Genomic DNA, 21,331 nt, shown 5'->3' on the forward strand with positions numbered 1-21,331 from the left:
CAAATGTATAAAACAAGTAGATTTCAATTGCATTCAATTATTTCACCCAATCACCTAGAAGCAAAGATCCTCTAAAGAAAATTGCATTGCCTTCCCAACTCCTTGGAGAGCCAGTTTAGTTAACAGCCTACCTATACTTCAGAGATGACCATGCAGCTTACATGTCAAACTCATTTTCAAGTGTCAATCATGTCCCTTTCCATCTAATTAGTTTGGAAAGTAGTGTCACTGACCTGGAACTATGCAGACCATTTATTATCATATCATTTGATCAACCTAACCATCTACCTCAGTTGAGTTTGAGACACCTGTAGCCAAAATGTAATATCCTTTCTCCCACTCATTACTGGTAACTCTCAATACAATTTCCTATTTACAACTCAATTTATCTCTAGGAATAAGCACGGCCAACTTCACAGAAGCATCCCCAGAATTCCCCTTATTTAAGATTTCATGGTAATTAAAATAGAAAGGTAAGGGAGTAAGAAAAGTATTTTATATTTGTGTGTATATATGTACACACACACACACACACACACAATATCTGAACCAGAAAATATATAAAACAGTTTTGAGTAGTTGATGCCCAAGTCCTGCTAAAAGGAGGAGAAAAGGAGGAATAGAGGACCCTGCATACACTGAGAGAAATTTGGGACCTTAACATGAGGGAAAGCTATTCTTTTTTTTTTTTTAATGGAACACAGCAAGCCATTTTTATAAAAGTAGTCTGTAGGTTATAAACCCAATGTCATTAGAAGGGGTTGTGTTACAATAAAGAAAACCTTTTCCAAGTTTATAGTACTTAACTAAGGAGGTAACCACTAGTTCCTGAGAGGTCAGAGAACAGAGGTCAAGTGCCTCTAGGAGAGGCGCTAAAGGCCAGACCACCATGAGCTTGGAACGAGGAGGGGCTAGGGGAGGGGGCGATCCATGGCATCACTGGGAGCTGGAAGATGCTGGTCAGTCAAGCAACAGAAATCACCTAGCCCACTCCCTGGAAAGACATGAAGATTACCAAGTCTTTGCTTTAGTTCTGCATATTTAAGAACTAATTTGCAAGACAAAAATACAAGTGGGTACTCTGAACCACAGAAGAACATACTGAATCAGCAACAGAAAAAAATACTTACATTCACACATGCCACCAAAATGTTGTATTCACATTTTTAAATGTGGTATTAAAGAAAGATAGCAGTTATACTGAAAGTCATGATTATTCACTCTAGAAGACAATCTGAAAGCAGGATGTCAGTTGCCAATGCTTCCGTGCCTAGCCTGTGCCTTCCTTGGGGGAAGCTGCGTTTTACCAAAATTCCTGTTTGAAGGCTAAGCAAGATTCTTCATTTATGTTTGCTTGATCAAATAATTATTAGTGAATATGATTTTACATCTGGTCAAGTAAAATACGCATATATCTCAGACTTACCTTCAGGTGAAGAGCCTGTCTTTTGGGAGAAGACAGCATTTACTTTAGTCTTCTTACTGACGTCACTGTTTACAGACAAGCTGGACTGGATTTTTCTATGCATTTTTTGGGACACAGGCGCTGAAAGTCTTCGGTTCTCTGCAGATACCAGTTTGGCCCCGTGGTGGATTCCATTTCCATTGCTCAGACTCGGGTGGCCGTTCTTTATCTTGCCTGTTTCCTCCTCGCTTTCCTGTGCTGTGGTTTGAAGCTGAGGCAAGCGCTGAGGTTGTGCTATGTTAAAGAGAGGGAAAAAAAAAAGTGGAAAAGTTTAAAAAATGAAAATTAAAAAATCATCATACACTTAGAAACAGACTTTCTTAGATTTTACCCATGATACTAAAAATGAAGAGGGAAAAAAAAGGAAAACACTAATAAACATGAACTTAGAGAAAGCTTCGTTATGAAAAGGGAAAATGTGAAGGGGCCATCACGGTGATACACAAGGAATGGGATACAAAAAAGAGGAAAAGAGTGGGGTTTAAGAATTTAAGTTGGAAATCAGAAAAAAGTAATTCAAAACTCATTCAATAGCAACTGTTGTTTCCTAAGTCCCAGGTCCTCTTTTGGGTGCTACAGACACAGCAGTGTTATCTCAGTATCCCTCATAACAGAGTTAACTACTCTGTTACCTCTGGAGATAAAAGGAAAGAAACAATGAATTCCAGGTATCAAAGCTGGACAACAGAGAGAGAGAGAGACAGAGTTTTTTTTGTTTTGTTTTGTTTGTTTTAATTCTGCTTTAAATTCTGGAGAAGAAAACCTGTTCTGTATTTATTCTTTAATTTTAAAATAAACCATTTATGAAAAGTCAGGAATAGAAGAGAACTTCCTTAATCTGATAAAACACATCTACCAAAATTAAATGTCAACACTGGAGAAGTACTCTTGTTTGGTCAGGACCAAGAAAAGGATGCCCCCTTCACCCTCTCATGCAGTATTATACTGACAAAAGTAGTAAACACCAAAAAGGAAAAACCAGTCTGAATCCTGCAAAAGAAGAAACAAAATTTTTGAGATGGGTGCAGAATTTGAATGTTCCAGCAGAAATCTAAGGGACTATATACATTCTGAATAACTAAGAATTTCATAAGATTTATACAGGATGAACCATATCAAAATCAACAAAGTTCTATAAGCCAACAATATAATTCACTCTCCACAATAACAACAACCAAAAAAGCCAACAAACAAAAAACTCTCTAAGTATCTAGGAATTAAGCTAGGCAAAAATGGGCCAAGATTTCATGGGAAAAATTACAAAACATTACTGAAAGACATAAAAGGAAACCCTAGAAATACCCTCTAGTAAATGGAGAGAGTATAAATATGTTAATTCCAGTAATATGTTAAATCTCCCCAATTTATTTATTTTATATAATTTCCATAAAATCTCCAAAAGGCTTATTTATGGAACTTGACAAGCTGATCCAAAAATGTATAGATCCAAAAATGTATAAAGAAGAGTAATCATGAATCACTAAGCCCATTTTAAGAAAGAAAAAGACAGTTGTGGGATTTTACTTAACAGATATAAAGTCTTATTTTAAAACTACAGTCACCAAGAGAGTATGGTGTTGGTCCAGGCACAGACACATGAACGAGTGGAAGAGCACAGAGTTCCAAAAATGCACGTGTGTGCACATGTCAGTGCATGTACCTCTCGTACAAGTAAATTTCAGGTGTATTAAACACCTGTGAAAAGCTTAAAAGAAAAATATAAAAGAATATTTTCATAGGATGACAGTAAAAAGGACAAACTAATTTGTTTCTCTGAACAATGAATCACAAAACAAGCAGACTGACAAGTGATCATCTGTGCTGCCCAGCATTTCTGAATACACTCATAGGTTTTTTTTTAATTGAAGTATAGCTGATTTACAATGTTGTGTTAGCTTCAGGTGTACAGCAAAGTGATTCAGTCATCTTATGTATATTTTTTCATATTCCTTTCCATTATAGGCTATTACAAGATACTGAATGTAGTTCCCTGTGCTATACAGTAGGTCCTTGTTGTTTATCTATTTTATATGTAGTAGTGTGTATCTGTTATTCCCATCTTCCTAAATTATCCCTCCACCTATCTCCCTTTCCCATTTGGTAGCCATAAGTTTCTGTGTCTATGAGTCTATTTCTGTTTTGTATATATATTCATTTGTATTATTTTTTAGATCCCACAGATAAGTTTTATTTATTTATACAATACTTACCATTATCTGTCTGACTTACTTCACTTAGTGTGATATTCTCTAGGTCCATCTATGTTACTGCAAAAGGCATTATTTTATTTTTTATGCCTGAATAAATTTATATATATATATAAATGCTTTTATATATGTGTGTGTATGTATATATATATATGTATATGTGTGTGTGTGTGTATTATATATAAATGCTTATATATATATAAATGCTTCTTTACCCAATCATCTGTTGGACATTTAGGCTGCTTCCATGTCTTGGCTATGAACATTGGGGTGCATTTATCTTTTCCAATTAGAGATTTCTCTGTATATTATGCCTAGGAGTGGGATTACTGGATCAAACAGTAACTCTGTTTTTCTTTTTTTAAGGAACCTCCATATTGTTCTCCACAGTGTCTGCACCAATTTACAATCCCACCAACAGTGTAGGAGGGTTCCTTTTTCTCCACACCTTCTCCAGCACTCATCTGTAGATTTTTTGATGATGATCATTCTGACTGGTGTGAGGTGATACCTCATTGTAGTTTTGATTTGCATTTTTCTAATAAGTAGCAATGTTTAGCATCTTTTGATATACCTTTTGGTCATCTTCTTTGTATGTCTTCTTTGGAAAAATATCTTTTTAGATATTTCACTCATTTTAATTGGTTTTTGTTTTTTACATTAAGCTGTATTAGCTATTTGTATATTTCAGAAATTAATCCCTTATTGGTTGCACTGTTCGCAGATATTTTCTCCCATTCCATAGGTTATCTTTTCATTTGTTTATGGTTTCCTTTGCTGTGCAAAAGCTTTTAAGTTTAATGAGGTCTCATTTATTTATTTTTTTTTATTTCCATTACTCTAGGAAATGGATCTGAAAATATATTGGGGTGATTTATGTCAAAGAGTGTTCTGCCTGTTCTCCTCTAGGGCTTTTAGAGTATCCAGTCTTACATTTAGGTCTTTAATATACTTTGAGTTTATTTTTGTATATGGTGTTAGAGAATGTTCTAATTTCATTCTTTCGCATGTAGCTGTCCAGTTCTTCCCAGCACTACTTACTGAAGAGACTATCTTTTCTCCATTGTATATTCTTGTTGCCTTTATTGAAGATTAATTGACCATAAGTGTGTGGCTTTATTTCTGGGCTTTCTATACTGTTCCTTTGATCTATATGTCTGTTGTTGTGCCAGTCCCATACTGTTTTGATTATGACATATCCCTAGATAAGGCCCTGCTCACCAGAGGGGCAGGACTCAGCTCTATCCACCAGTGGGCAGGCACTAGCCCCTTCCACCAGGAAGCCTACACAAGCCTCTAGACAAGCCTCACAAATGGGCAGACACCAGAAGCAATAAAACTATAATCCTGCAGCCTTTGGAACCACATCTGCAAACACAGGCCATACTCTACCCTGGCACCTTGGGAGATGAGAGAGGAGCGTACTGCTGGGACACACAGGACATCCCTAGAGAGAGCCACTTCTCCAAGATGGAGAAACATAACTAACCTACCACATACATAAAAATACAAATAGAAATTTAGACAAAAGGAAGCAGCAGAGGAATATGTTCCAGACAGAATCCCAAAAGAAGAACTAAGTGATATGGAGATAGGCAATCTACCTGAGAAAGAGTTCAGAGTAATGATCATAAGATGATTTAAGAACTCGAGAGAAGAATGGATGCACAGAGCAAGAAGTTAGAAGTTTTTAAGAGAGTTAGAAAATATAAAGAACAACCAAACAAAGTTGAAGAATATATAACTAAATAAAAAATACACTAGAAGGAACCAATAGTAGAATAAATGAGTCAGAAGAACAGATCAGTGAGCTGGAAGACAGAGTAGTGTAAATCACTGCTGCAGAAAAGTAAAAAGAATGAAAAGAAACAAGGACAGGTTAAGAGACCTCTGGGACAACATCAAGTGCACTAACAGTCACATTATAGGGGTCCCAGAAGAAGAGAAAAAGGGCCTGAGAATTTATTTGAAAAGATAATAGCCGAAAACTTCCCTAACCTGGGAAAGGGAACAGTCACCCAAGTCCAGGAAGTGCAGAGTGTCCCATACAAGATTAACCCAAAGAGGAGCACACCAAGACACATAATAATCAAACTGACAAAAATTAAAGACAAAGACAAAATGTTAAAGGCAACAAATAATGTACAAGGGAACTTCCAGAAGGCTATCAGCTGATTTTTCAGCAGAAACTGCAGCCAGAAGGGAGTGGCACAATATATTCAAAGTGATGAAAGGGGAAAACCTACAACCAAGAATACACTACCGAGCAGGACTCTCATTCAGATTTGATGGAGAAATAAAAAGCTTTACAAGCAAGCAAAAGCTAAAAGATTTCAGCACCACGAAACTAGCTTTACAATATATGCTAAAGGAACTTCTCTAGGCAGAAGAAAAGGCCACAAGTAGAAGTAAGAAAATTACAAAATGGAAAAAGCTCACCGGTAAAGGCAAGCATAGAGTTAAGGTAGGAAATCATCCACACAGAAACTAGTAGGGAGGTTAAAAGACAAAAACAGTAAAATCACCTGTATCCACAAAATGCAGTTAAGGGATACACAAAACAATTATGTGTAAAATATGGTATCAAAACCAGTAATCATGAGGGGAAGACAGTATAAATGCAGGATATTTTAAAATGCATTTGAAATTATGAGATCAGCAACTGAAAACCACTATATATATAGTGGAGAGAGAAAGAGAGAGAGGGAGGGAGAGAGAGAAAGAGACTGCTATACCAAAACCTCATGGTAATCACAAACCAAAAATCTTTGATATACACACAAAAGAGAAAAAAGAATACAAATGTAACACTAAACATAATCATCAAATCACAAGAGAACAAAACAAGAAAGGAGGGACCAACAAAAACAAACCCAAAATAACTAACAAAATGGCAATAAGGATATACATATCAATAGCAACCAATGTAAACATATTAAATGTTTCAACCAAAAGACATAGACTGGCTAAATGGATTTAAAAAAAAAAAAAACAATACCCATGTATGTGCTGTCTACAAGAGATCCACTTCAGATCTAGAGACACATACAGACTCAAAGTGGGGGAATGGAAAAAAAGTTTTCCATGCAAATAGAAATCTAAAGAAAGCTAGAGTAGCAATATTTATGTTAGACAAAATAGACTTTAAAATAAAGACTGTTACAAGAGACAATAAAGAACAATACGTAACAATCAAGGGATCAATCCAAGAAGATGTAACAATTATAAATATATATGCATCCAACACAGAAGCACCTCAATATATATATGTAAGGCAAATGTTAACAGACATAAAAGGAGAAATTGACAATAACACAGTAATAGAGAGGGACTTTAACACCCCACTTACATCAGTGGGCAGATCATCTAGACAGAAAGAAAATTAATAAGGAAACAGAGGCCTTAAATGACACATTAGGCCAAATGGACCTAACTGATATCTATAGAGCTTTCCATCTGAAAGAAGCAGAATACATGCTCTTTTCAAGTGCACACGGAACATTCTCCAGGATAGATCACATGCTGGACCACAAAGCAAACCTTGGTAAATTTAAGAAAACTGAAATCACATCAAACATCTTTCTTGACCACAATGCTATGAGACTGGAAATCAACTACAAGAAAACAACTGCAAAAAACACATATATGTGGAGGCTAAACAATGTGCTCCTAAAGAACCAATGGATCAGTGAAGAAATCAAAGAGGAAATTTAAAAAATACCTTGAGACAAATGAAAATGAAAACATGATGATCTAAAAACTATGAGACACAGCAAAAGCAGTGCTAAGGGGGAAGTTTATGAAGATACAAGCTTACCTCAGGACACAAGAACAATCTCAAATAAACAACCTAACCTTACACCTAAAGGAATCAGAGAAAGAAGAACAAATAGCACCCAAAATTAGTGAAAGGGAAGAATCATAAATATCAGAGCAGAAATAAATGAAATAGGGACAAAAAAACAATCAATGAAACTAAAAGCTGGTTCTTTGAAAAGAAACAAAATTGATAAACCTTTAGCCAGGTTCATCCAGAAAAAAGGAGGGAGGGTCCAAATTAATAAAATCAGAAATGAAAAAGGACAAGTTACAACCAACACCACAGAAACACAAAGGATCTTAAGAGGCTACTATGAGCAAATATACACCAACAAAATGGACAACCTAGAAGAAATGGACAATTTCTTAGAAAGGTACAGTTTGCCAAGACTGAGCCAGGAAGAAATAGAAAATATGAATAAACCAATCACCAGTACTGAAATTGAATCAGTAATTTTAAAACTCCAAACAAACAAAAGTCCAGGACCAGATGGCTTCACAAGCAAATTCTACCAAAGGGGAGTTAACACCTATCCTTCTGAAACTATTCCAAAAAATTACAGAGTAAGGAACACTTCCACACTCATTCTATGAGGCCACCATCACACTGGTACCAAAACCAGACAAAGATATCACACACACAAAAAATTGAAATATGTGTATGTATATGAATGACTGGGACATCGTGCTGTACACCAGAAATTGACACATTGCAATTGACTATACTTCAATAAAAAAACAAATTGAGAAAATTACTGGCCAATATCACTTATGAATACAGATATAAAAATTGTCAACAAAATACTAGCAAATCAACTCCAGCAATACATTAAAAGGACCATGCACCATGATAAAGTGGGATTTATCCCAGTGATGCAAGGATTTTTCAGTATCTGCAAATCAACCAATGTGATATGCCACATTAACAAACTGAAGAATAAAAACCATATGATCATCTCAATAGATGCAGAAAATTTTTTTGATAAAATTCAACATCCATTTATGATAAAAACTCTCCAGAAGGTGGGCATAGCAGGAATATACTTCAACCAATAAAGGCCACATATGACAAACTAACAGCTAACATCATACTCAGTGGTGAAAAGCTGAAAGCATTTCCTCTAAAACCTGGAACAAGCCAAGGATGACCACTCTCACCATTTTTATTCAACATAGTTTTGGAAGTCCTAGCCACTGTAATCAGGTAAGAAATAAAAGGAATTCAAATTGGAAAGAAGTAAAACTGTCACTGTTTGCAGATGACATGATACTACACATAGAAAATCCTAAAGATGCTACCAGAAAACTATTAGAGCTCATCAATGAGTTCAGTAAAATTGCAGGATGCAAAATTAATATACAGAAATCTGTTGCATTTCTATACTCTAACAACAAAATATGAGAAATCGAAATTAAGGAAACAGTCCCATTTACCATCGCATCAAAAAGAATGAAATACTTTGGAATAAACCTACCCAAGGAGGCAAAGGACCTGTACTTCAGTCTGAAAACTACAAGACACTGATGAAAGAAACTGAAGATGACACAGCAGATGGAAAGATATACTGTGTTCTTGGACTGGAAGAATCAATATTGTTAAAATGGCCATACTACCCAAGGCAATATACAGATTCAATGCAATCCCTATCAAATGACCAATGACATTCTCTTCACAGAACTGGAACAAAAATTTTTAAATTCGTATAGAAACACAAAAGGTCCTGAATAGCCAAAATAATCTTGAGAAAGAACAGAGCTGGAGGAATCAGGCTCCCTGACTTCAGACTATACTACCCTCAAAGATATTGAGAATTTCCTCTATCTCATTCCTAGGTTCCTCTTCAGGTAGAGGGCATATATGTGACCCAAGTTCTACCAAGCAGGAGTATGACTTACATGCAGAAGTGATCAGTGCAAGACGGCAGCCACACCTGGGAGATGGAGCCTCTTAGCACTGAAGGTGAAGAAGGTGTTTGTTGCTTTAGCAATAGAATGGGGTGGAGTGTGCAGTGTCCATTCCCTAGTGGATCAGTGGGCCAAGGGTGCAGTAGTAGTGAGGTTTTCATTAGGGAAGCCCTAGTGAATGGAAGGGCAGGATCCTCATCTGTGTTACTTAACTCTTGGAAGAATCTATGTGCTCCTTATAAATCTATTTTCTATTTAAATTAGCCACAGTAGATTCTGGTTTTTGCAGCCAGGAGACCTGATCTCCCTGCAAAATGTTATCTCTTTAAATTGGTTAAGTAATGAGGTTCTTAAAATCAACATTTATCTTGCTTGTGTAGCTCCTAAGCAGAGTTATCTATCACAGCATTTCAGCAAAAACAACAGCAACAACAAAACCCATTCATTATTGGATTTTACTATTTTATAATTTCCTAGAATTTCAAAATCTAAAACTGCTGTTTTAGTGGGGTTTTTTTTTGTTTATGATGATGAACAGTTAAGAAATGTAAATTAAATCTGTAAATTAAATCTGAATACTCTGAATACTAAGAACTCTTCAACTTAGAAAAAGTGTTGCATGCAAAGCTGTAACAGTTACACATGGCACTGATAATGTCTAAACTGGACTAATTGTCTGTAATCTGGGGACTACATAAGACCTGGTGTATATTTTTGACACAGACGACAGCTTGCATGTGAGTAAGTCTTTAGCACACATTGTTCACTTCTGTTCCTGTTCACATAGCCTGTGTCTCTTGATCTCAACATACCAGAATATTTTACTCACGAATGTACGTATTTTAAGAAAACAAATTTTTTTAACTTAACAAAAGCATCCTTTAATACCAAGTCTATTAACATTAATACCCAATTTATAAAACTAATATATGAACTCCTCTTAGAGTTTTTTAGTTCTTTAGTGATAAAGGAGAATAATTATCTGAAAATTCAATACTTGGGGATAACAAAGTAACAGTTGTAAAATGTAACAAAATATTGTTTCTCTCCTGACTTCCGGTGAAAAGAAAAAAACAAAGGTTACTGCTCTGTGTAGCAGCTATATATGCCCTTCTTAAAACTAAAATCGACAACCAAGGCTTCTGCAAAAGGAGATCCATTTCCTATGGGTGTGCAATCATTTGATCTAGAGATTAATTTGCTGCTCCTGTAACTTCTTGTACAACTAGAATGACATCCTAATGACTGCTATTGAACATAAAGCCAGTTATGCATATGTATTTAATGGGATGCCAAAGAAGACAGTTAAACCTAATTTGGTGTTCTTTTCAGAGCTCTTTCCCGTAATCTCACCAAATAAATGAAATGTTTTGGGCCACTTCTCTGAAAAGAATAATTCAAGCAATCTGAGAGCTTGCTGAAGTTGAAATGTTATTGACCAATGCTGGGGAGACTGCTTATCAATCAAAAATGCCCTGTCATATTCCATAATCCAAGATAAATTTAAAATCACTATGTAACAAACATTCTCCATAAAAATAAAGGTGGTAAAAGACAATCAGGTCTTGCCACCAAATTCTAAAACTGACAGATCTGACCTTTTCCTACTATCAGAATTGGCTATTTGCAAATTACTGGGAATGGCTGCTGGAGTCATATTCAAACATATCCTTAATGATTTATCTACTTTTCAATCTTCAAAATGATATCTATTTCTGTTGGCAGATAAATGATAGTACATTCATTTTTGTTTCACTGTCACCTAATTATTTTTAGTGTAGTTTGTATTATGGTCAGGTAGCTAAGTATTATCTCTTCACTCCGGTTCCTAAACATTATGATTTTGTCAGATGCAGGCAGTATATAAGTCAAATCACAACTAGATGAACCCTAGATATGTGAGTTATCTTAACAGACATTTATTTTAACTTCGTGGATAATTTTTCATAGGCATGACTTAAATCTTACGGTAAAAGCATGACTAAAATGCAGTCAGAAACATGATTCTATTCTCGAATAAAGAACAAAAACATCTGACTGATTAAACCATAATTACTTGGCTTTAAACAGATTTCTTTTCCTTACTGTGTACAAGTTGTGTATGGCTTTAAAAAAAAAAAAAGCACACTAATATGGGAACGACACAATGCTTCTTAAAACACAAGTGATGCCTAGGGACCCTCGCTCTCCCTTTAATGATCCACTGTTCTCATTCAGCTGTCTTTCTTTTTTCAAATCTTTACATATGTGACAGCTCTCAAAAGTAGACCATAGACCATCTGGCATTTCCAGAGGTGTGCCTTGTGCAAATTCAGCTCTATTGGGAGTGCGCTGCTATCTGCTGCCTGCGTTATAAAGGGACAATAGACTGTAGAACTTATGAGTTGTTTTGAATTATTCATTTTTTTGCCTGTATATTCAAGAAATTTTACAAACTCTGCATTTTGTACTACATAATCACATGCGTTAAAGGTACAAAGAAACTTTCTGACACCTCTTTTCTACTGAAAGCTGGCATTTTGTTTGATACGTGAACATTCAGCGTCTGTTATATCATACTAAACAGGATGGGTTCTTCTACAAAAGGCCCCATTTTAAACTCACTCTCTGTGAGCAAAAAAATGTATTCTTGATATCAAAATTTCAAATACCAGTTATATGAACATTCAGCATCTCCAAACCTGGATAGCACTGGTCACCCGCTTACCATATGTGTAAAGAATTTTTTTTTAAATCATTGCTCACACAATGCAGCATGATTGTAATTTTAATATCCATGATGAATAGTTACAAATGTCTTAAGAAATACTGTGCTTTCTAGGTTCAAATGTTTTCAATCAGGAAGGAAACCAATAGAATTAGATCTAGTGATTTTCAATAAGAATAATAAATATGGGAGTAATGAGTCAATAGCATGAACTTCTTTTGATAATTTTTTTTAAACTGGGAGATATTGTAGAGAGTAATAACTATACTTGAAACTGCAGCTGCTGGAGTAGCAATATAAAGCAACATTCTGCTATAGCATATAATCTATTAGCATGTGCAAATCACCTTCAGTCACTGGTCTCTTTACACAAGTCAGATTTAATAAAATTACAAAAGAATTCACATGCCATATAGTCAGTTTAAAAGGTTGTTGTACACATACAAAAAAATCTAAATTAAATGCTTAGGATGTAAAATTGCCAGTAACAGAAAGATCAGAATAGAATATGGAGAGTAGAATATGGAGTGGGGAAAATGACTTGGTGTAAACCAAAATTACTGTTCCCAGGGCAAGTTACGAAGCTTTTATTGGGTGCCCAGTACTCTGCTCTGTGGTCACCATGAGACAGACAGATACACACACAAATGGTAGAGATTTTATGTGTGTGTATATATATATATATATAACAAAATAGTGTTTTATTATATATATATATATATATATATATATATATATATATATATATAATATGCATCTATATACAATAACAGCTTTAAAAGTGACTACTTCAAACTTATTTGCAAAACAGAAACAGACTCTCAGAGAACAAACTTGTGGTTAGGGGCGGGAGGGGATAAATTGGGAGTTAGAGATTTGCAGATACTTACTGATATATACAGAATAGATAAACAATTAAGTTCATTCTGTATAATGCAGGGAACTAAATTCAATATCTTGTAGTAACTTACGGTGAAAAAGTATCTGAAAACGAATATATGTATGTTCATGTATGACTGAAGCATTGTGCTGCACACCAGAAATAGACACAACATTGCAAACTGACTACATGTCAATAAATATATATACAAAAAAGTGACTTCAATATGCCCTAACATGCTAAAACTGTATTACTTATATATACTTTTATATACTTATATTTATATACTTACATATTTATTGTTATAATGTAAATAAGCACTAAAATCAACTAAATGTGCTAACAGAAAGCTATCACCTTGATGCGAACCTTTCTCAGTGAACAGACCCTGGGTGAGGCTGTACCCTCACACGCTGTCTAGAAGCTCCTGGCATTTTCTGTTTCCTTAGTTCCCCTCCAAGAGCCTTCTAAAATTTCTCTCGTGCTTCTGAACTTTTTCATCACATATTTTCCATCTTCATTTTATCTAATGTGTATACTAAAATATGGAGATATATTTTGGAATTGTAATTTTTTTTTTTGAAAGTGTGATCATTTGAAAAGCTCAAATTCTGTCACTACGGAAACTCACAGCATCGAGGGGTTTGTCCTATGATGGTATCACATCTATTAGCGTTTTCACAGTAATTCCTTTTTAATGACTGCAAAATAAATCACCAGGTATCAGGGATTGGAGATACTTCTTCCCAAAACAAGAAAATAAAACTTTAGAAGTTTTGCAGAATCGAGCACTTATCTCCATTTCATAAAGAACATCTAATAAATTATGCAAACACCTTTAAGTAGAGCCTGGAAGAGGGAAACTGCCAGCTTTTCCCCAGACCCTTCCTCCCCATCGCCCTGGGCTCACCCTTACCCGGCCTTCCTGAGCTCAGCCGCGTGGCCACATTTGCTCTGCAGGAGTGAGAGAAGGATTATTCCTGCCACGTCTGGGCCCGGGCCTTCACACTCAGGCATGTCCTCCCTACACTTTTTTTCTTGCACTTGGCAGCAACCTAGCTTTGACCACAGCGGAGGGAAAGATCTTTAGGAACACTGAGAAACCAAGTAGAAGGAATCTGCAAGGCAGCAGGGAGGAGAGCCTCCCACCTGGGATGCTCACCTCGTAATGCTACATAAGAAAGAAACTTTCACTTAGCCACGGGATTAATGCTGGGACTCATCACAAAACATTTAGAGCTTCTATCAAGGCCTATGAACAACTGTGTCCAGTGCATACACATATAATACATATAAACTGCCACTCGCCCAAATGACCTAAAAGATTACCACTAGAAAAAAAAAAGAAGCAAAAATATATCGGTAACAGTGGAAAGATGACTACCCAGTCCACAACCTCTGATGGATCTCAGAAAGCAGCAGCTCAGTTTTGCAAGGCAGGAGTTACTACTGAGGGATAACAATGCATCATGCAGTCCCATGGGAAAAGTATTCCGGCCTTACTCTGCCATTGGAATAAGACAGTGATGCAGGTCTGGCAGATGTCTGTCTTAACCGTGGCTGGCAGGAAATCCAGCAGGGTGACCAACCATCCCAGTTTGCTCAGGAGTAAGGGAGGGGCTGGGGTGCAGAACGTGTAGTTTTAAAACCGGGACAGTCCCAGGCAAACTGGGACCGGTTGGTCACCTTTGTATCAGAAGCAATTTGTACACAAATGTTTTCTTCAACAAGATAGTGACAACAACAGATGGTGGGAAGTGCGTAGGCTTTGCACAAGACCCACTAGAGTTTGAATTCTGGAGTCAGCATTTCTGGGTTCTGTGAGCTTAAAGTTACTTCATCTCCCTGGCTAGTAGGACCTTCCCTGGCAAGATGAGAGAAATGACAGATCTTCATGGGTGTGGGGAGGCTTACCTTCCCAATTCCACCCCACTAATTTCTCCCTATTCACTCTCCCGTACTTAATTCCACCACCACCCCCTACACTTCTTTCTGATTTGTTAGATGGATTTTACTTTTTATTCTGTGTTACCAGGTGTTTTTTTTCCCTATAACTCACCCCAAACCTTCTTGTAAATAAACAGGTTTTAAGTAAATATACAAACAGTAAAATAAATGAAAAAATAAAGATTATTAAGGAAAGCATTCTGCATTTTAAGATTTGCATGTATTACTGAAAAGTCCAAGATAGTATACCAGTGAGTAACAAAAATCTTTGTTACATCCCCACCAAGTGAAGATTTTCTGTTTTTTATCCACAAATGGATGATAAATTTGACCTTAATGCCCAGCTATTGTACATCACAGGTTCTAGTTAACTTATCTGGATAACAGATACACTCATATATTTGAGATAGACTATTTTCAGCAGAAGTTAGCAGGTTTCATTATGGATTGCTGTCTACAAGCTTTATTTATATATTAAAAGATCATATATTCCTTCCATATAAGCCCACAGTGAAGATGGGCTCTCTCTTTGCTGTGGTCTCCTTCGTTCTCTGACTCAACAGGTATTTCCATCATTTGATTCAACTGATAGAGTGACCTCTGCTTATAATTATTTATAATTGTATAAAAATATGCCTAAATAAATGTATATGTACTTTTACTTCACAGAAAATAAACAGCCTAAACAGTGTTTTTATAGGACAGAAAACATATTAATAAAAACATAGCCAAAAGGCACAATCTTCCAAAAAAGGATTTTACACACTGGAATTTTTTTAATATGATAACTTTACAAGGAATATAATTCCTTTATGTTCTTTTGAAGAATGACTCCTGAGTTTTCTAATAGGTAATAATGGGCATATTCAGGAGATATATATATATGGCATTTCCTTTGCCTTTTAAAGATTAAATAGTGAGCAAGCTAAAGTTCAATAAGTTTTACTGTTACTGTGTTATGTTTCAACAAATAGAAGCTTTACTCCAAATTCTCAAAATAGCAAATCAAGAAGTATCAGGCAGCTACTATTCACTTCAGTCTTCAGACCATTAGTTAAATATTTCCTTGACCTTGCTAGTGTTTCTCCATGAGGTTTACAGGAAAAGAGTTTTTTAATAATTAATATTTGTTTTCATAAGTAATTACTTGGAAAGCACCTGATTGTCTATCACAATGGGATAGAACATATTCAAGTATTATCTTTTTACATAAACACATCAGAAATACTTAACCAAGTTCAGCATTTACAAACATTAAGCAATGTATACTACAGTAAAATCGGGGTAGATAATAAGTAAAAAAGCACACAGTGAAAACCCCAAATATCTGAAACTTCAAAGTTTACCCAGTCTTTTACACACTGATTATTGCTTTCAAGGACCACATAGCATGTAAAAAGACATCCCATTAGGAAGCACGCAGCACTAATAGATTTCAACTAAGATACACACTGACACCCTTGGACAGGTGCAGAACTGCTTTCTGACGTAGGTTCTAGACCCAGCCCTGCCTTTGGGTGCCTGCAGCCCTCCTCTATGCGATGAGGCTCTCTGGTAATGCAAGATACAAATCAAAACACCTGAAACGAAGGACACCGATCTAATAATATAAAAACCTGCATCGGGAATAGGCTATTAAAATATGAAACCACCTAAGTAAAGGCAAGATTGGGGAAAATGAGGATCACTCCACCCTATGCTGGAAAATCAGCAGTCAGTATGAAACAGAAGCAAAGTAGTCAGTTAAAATAAGCAGCCATCAGTTCTCAGGACACAGCTCGTGTGCACACACCGGCTGGAGCTTTAGGGTACTCTGCAGAAAACTACCCAGTATATTGATTGGTATATTACATTTCTCATGGATTTCAATAGCTGTTACAATAAAACAACAAACTCCATTCTAACCGGTTGACACAGAAGCCGACTAGAAAAAGCAGAGAGTTTCATTAAAGAAAGCTTTTTTTTTTTTTTAACCTCCAAGCAATACAACCGGAGCCAGCAACACACAAATAAATCCGCTATTGTGTAAATCCAAAAAGGTGCACCCCTGCATAGAGACAAATTTCTAAAAGGCTTCCTTGCCTGAATGCTAAGACTTGGTGAGTAGAGCAAGGGCTGGATTTCAGCCCCAACTTGCCTTGGTGCAACTCACAGATACAAAACCATAAGTCACAGTCACCGGTAGCCAGTGATGTGGGGCCCCTCAAGTGCAGATGTTATCTGGATTTCAGCAGCCCAATTATTCATCACAGTCTAAACGTAGTGTGTTGATTAGGTGAGTGTGAAGTGCTGGAAAATGGAAGAGTGGATATTAGGGAGATGTAAGAACTGTGGAACCTGAAACTCTAGGTTCTCTGCAGTGCCTCCCCTCCTCACTCCAGAGTTCATGCAACTCATTCACAAGGGATGCAGCCTAGGTCAAGCTTCACCACCCACAGGAGACAGGAAGCCATTCAATCAAGACGATCAGAGACAGGGAGGGAACCCCGAGCTCTGAAACGGAAGTGGCCAGGGAAAGGGCCACAGTCAAATATCATTATTTGACAAAACTTTTGGTGTCGGTTACCAGAAAATGAACTATGCTACCAATACCTCCAAAAAAGGTATATTGATAAGCAACTGGCAGAGACGTTAAGGAAATTATATTGCTGGAAAAAAAAAAAAAAAACCCTAGCCTAGCACATAAAGACTTGCAACTGCTCCACCCTAAGGCAATCCCTGAATCTAAGTCCTTGTTACCAACAAGAAAAGAACTGCTAAGGCTCCTGCAAGGGAATCCCCCCTGAAGCACTTCTCAGAGATGGCCAACGCAGGACACCCAACAAGGGAAGCTTCCTCGGCAGATAATCCTCAGGTAGGCACATCCACTAGCCGCAGAACCCAGGTCAATGTTGGGCAAGAAACTCAACAGAGATGCTCAGGATAGTCCATGGCCTCGTCATCTTCTGTACCATCCTTAACCAGAGGACTATGGCTATTCCCTAGACCAGCACCATACTTGAGAGTTTACACTGTGGCTACCCTATACTTCCTTCACCATTAAAAAAATCAGATAGGTTTTAAGACAAAAGTCCCAAGATCATGAGGTGCTACATCCAAATTTGACTGAGATCAGATTTCTGGATCATTTCAGAGGAGGAATAAAAATGACCCAGAGGTCTGTGGAATAATGACCAAATGACACCAGCTTTGGATGCATCATCTGGATGTGACTTTGATTTGTCTCTCATTAGCGAGGGGCAGAGTACACAATGTTTGTTCAAAAGATAATTGGATCTCATTAGGTCAGAATATTTTGAAATATGTAGGGAACAAAATGTTATCTGTGTATACACACACATAAATGTGTGCTAGGCAGCCAAGGACTGGACCATAGTAGATACCTACTCTTGGTCCACCCAACACCACCCCTTTTCTTCTGGTGGCAGTAAAGATATTAATGAGAGCAAGACCTCAATTTGCTGACAAGCATCCTTCATCAAAAACAGTATTTTCCATTACATGTTTGTACACAGAGCTTGACAACTCTAGGCATTTTGCTGACTTGCCTTTGATTATATACCAAGTGCCTTAAGGACGAGATTCCATCTTCTTAGAGTTCCATCAGCCTTAACAGGCAGATACCTGCTGACAAAAAGCCTTGTACGATGTTCAGCACCCAGTGAACACCCAGTGAAAATTAACTGATGATGATAAATTATACTAGCTTTTAAGCTGTCACTTGATCCCAGTACATAACAACTTTCCTGAATAAATCAAGCAACAGTTTGGTATTCAGTACCATTATAAACTTCATCCTTCACCTCCTCGAATCTAGGGAATTGCTGTAAAAGCATAATATGAGGATGGTAGGGCTACAGCAAGGATTCAAGAAACTCTCTGTTATAACAAGGGAATTAGAGATTCAGTTACAGATATCAAACTATGTGGAGGGAAATGCATCAAAAATACTAGCTAAGTGACCTTTTTGAAAACAGCATTGGAAAAGTCAGTACCACATTATATAGCTAAAAGCTCCCCCCACCCCCATAATAAAAGTAAATCCAACTTAATGTACAAGTAAAACTGGTATCTCCTTGAGGTTAGAGCAGTGGAAATGCAAATGCAGTTCCAGTTAGGAGATACAGAATTGGATAGAGGGAACTGTGAATTGCTAACTGAACATTTAAAAAGTAAATTTATTTCCAGTAGCTTATACAAGGTCAATGAGAAGAAAAGTAAATTCTGTTATGAATTCCCAGGAGCTTTTTTTTTTCTTTTCCCCAATCTTTACCAGTTTATTTTATGCAAAGCAGCAGCAATGTAGAATACGCAAATTACCTTACGCTGCAATGCACGTACGCTGTAAACAATCCAAGGCAACATACACAGTTTGGAAAATGTATTCCCCAGAGCTTTACTCAGCACGTAACTGTCAAAGTTCATTGGTGAATATTTGTTATTAGGATGACTTTTTACTTTTCAATAATTTCTCTTATGGCCTGAGACAAGGAAACCTTTGTACTTTACTTCTAATAACAGTTCTCATTAGAGACGATGCTGCCTCTGACATAATTTGAAAACAGGTCTCCAAACAAAGTTCTCAGAATTAACTCTAAGGCTGGAATGGTCCTAGTTATCACCTCCAACCCCTACAGGAGATTCTGGTGAGATCCCCCCATAAGGAAGTAATAAATAAGCTGCTTATCCCACATATTTAACAATATTCAGAAAGATGGTGCAATAAAGTCTTCCGAACCTGTAGGGTAGATTCACATATATGAATTTTAAATTCTTTCTTATATGTGAACAACAGATTATAAACTTAAACCTAATGGAAAGGCTTCAACAGGCAAACGAATAAGTAAAAATAATTTTTCACTATTTTCTCATTATCTTGTCTTCTCCCAAGATGAAATCTCTCTCTCTCTGCCCTGTTACAGGGCTGCTTTAAATTTTTGGAGCCTGATCTAAGGAATGCAAATTTTAGATTCTTGTCTTCACCAATGTATCAAGACAATTTTAACCTCCATGGGAATAAAATGTTACCGAAACATCATTCCCAGGAAATGACTAAACACGGAGGAACAAACTCATTAACGACATTTAAAGATGAATATGATTGAGATCATTTATACAAACATTTCTTCCTCTAATTTTGCCATCAGAACACACCAAATCCATCAAAGTACCTTTGGCAGCTAACTTAAGTAAGTTACTATAAAATATTTGTTGAGTATATACTCTTGTGCCAGCCATTGTCCCGGGAATAAGGGACATTACAGTGAATGAAATTTACAGAAATCTTGCCATCCCAGAGCTTATGGATATGTATTATCTTGCAAAACAAGAAATCCAAAGATAGGGCAGCTCTAGTAGCATTAATTTCGCAGTTTCTATACTTTCACTGCCATCATTGGCACGTCAACTTTTCCATCTGACTGTTCCGCTCAGAGTTACAAGACTCTCTGACGTGGCTTCAGACACCACTTCCAGAGATGACAGCCCTTGAAAAAAGAGGGTGCTCTTTCCCACTGTCTTTTAAGAATATAAAACTGCCATTCCCAGGAACCCTCCACGAGACATCCTTCAAGTTTCATTGATCAGCACCTGGTCATATGCTGACCCCAAATTTCCTTTCTCTCTGCACCCAGAGCAAATTTTGTTTAAAGGTCTGCACTCTCCACCAGACATTGCTCCTCTGTAGCAAGAAATATGTCATTCATTCACTTGGTATAATCACTCAATGAGCACTTAAGTGCTTAAGTGCCCAGCACTTCCAAATATCTGCTCTCGTACTTTGAACAGCAGTCATTTAGAAAAATGAAGGGATGGCAGAAGGAAAAAATACAATGTTCATTTTACAGCTCCCAATTTCAATCATTTCAATAAAACTTTAGTAAATACATCCTCCATACCTAGAAAAGCAAGCAAGGAAAACGTAAGCACAATTGTCTTCCCCCGTATCTCCCTGATGTAATGACTTCTTCTACTTAACCCAGAGGATTTTCAGAACCTGCAGCTACTATCTCCATCCTCCAAACCCCACAATTATTCCACATATGTTGTATAATCTCTACAGCTAATTATCATCTATAATTTAGATGAACTGGAAAAATAAGAATGTCAACTTGACTCATCACCACTGGCCTCATATTAATTTAATCAAAAGAACAATGCTCTAGTTTCCAACAGTAAACAAAAACACATAACTAATAACTGGAGCTGGTAAAAAAAAAAACAAAACTGAAACTAAGACTGTTAGCACGTGAAGCTAAGAGTCAGTGGAAGTGCTCCTTATCTATAAAATTATGTTTTCTTTGTGTCATGTGTTCTTTCTCCAAAGATTTATTGAACGTCTACTATGAGTGAGACACAGTGCTGAGACTAAATAGAGGTGAAAAAAGACTTTAAACATTAAA

The 21,331-nt window shown here is 36.6% G+C and overlaps 1 protein-coding gene across 7 annotated transcripts in view; it reads right to left on the minus strand.

Moving 5' to 3' along the window:
• The window catches only part of MDFIC (MyoD family inhibitor domain containing), a 95,323-nt gene that overhangs the window by 35,870 nt on the left and 38,122 nt on the right, over positions 1-21,331 (minus strand). For all 7 annotated transcript variants that reach the window (XR_004321370.1, XM_032483651.1, XM_032483650.1 and 4 more), the window contains one exon: positions 1,427-1,699. Coding sequence is in view for 6 of the 7 variants with exons in the window: in XM_032483651.1 (XP_032339542.1) it covers positions 1,427-1,699 (273 nt within the window). In the remaining variant the exon portion in view is untranslated. The remainder of the gene's footprint in view (positions 1-1,426; positions 1,700-21,331) is intronic.

The sequence above is a fragment of the Camelus ferus genome, chromosome 7 (genome assembly GCF_009834535.1).
Source record: "Camelus ferus isolate YT-003-E chromosome 7, BCGSAC_Cfer_1.0, whole genome shotgun sequence".
Classification (NCBI taxonomy): Eukaryota; Metazoa; Chordata; class Mammalia; order Artiodactyla; family Camelidae; genus Camelus; species Camelus ferus.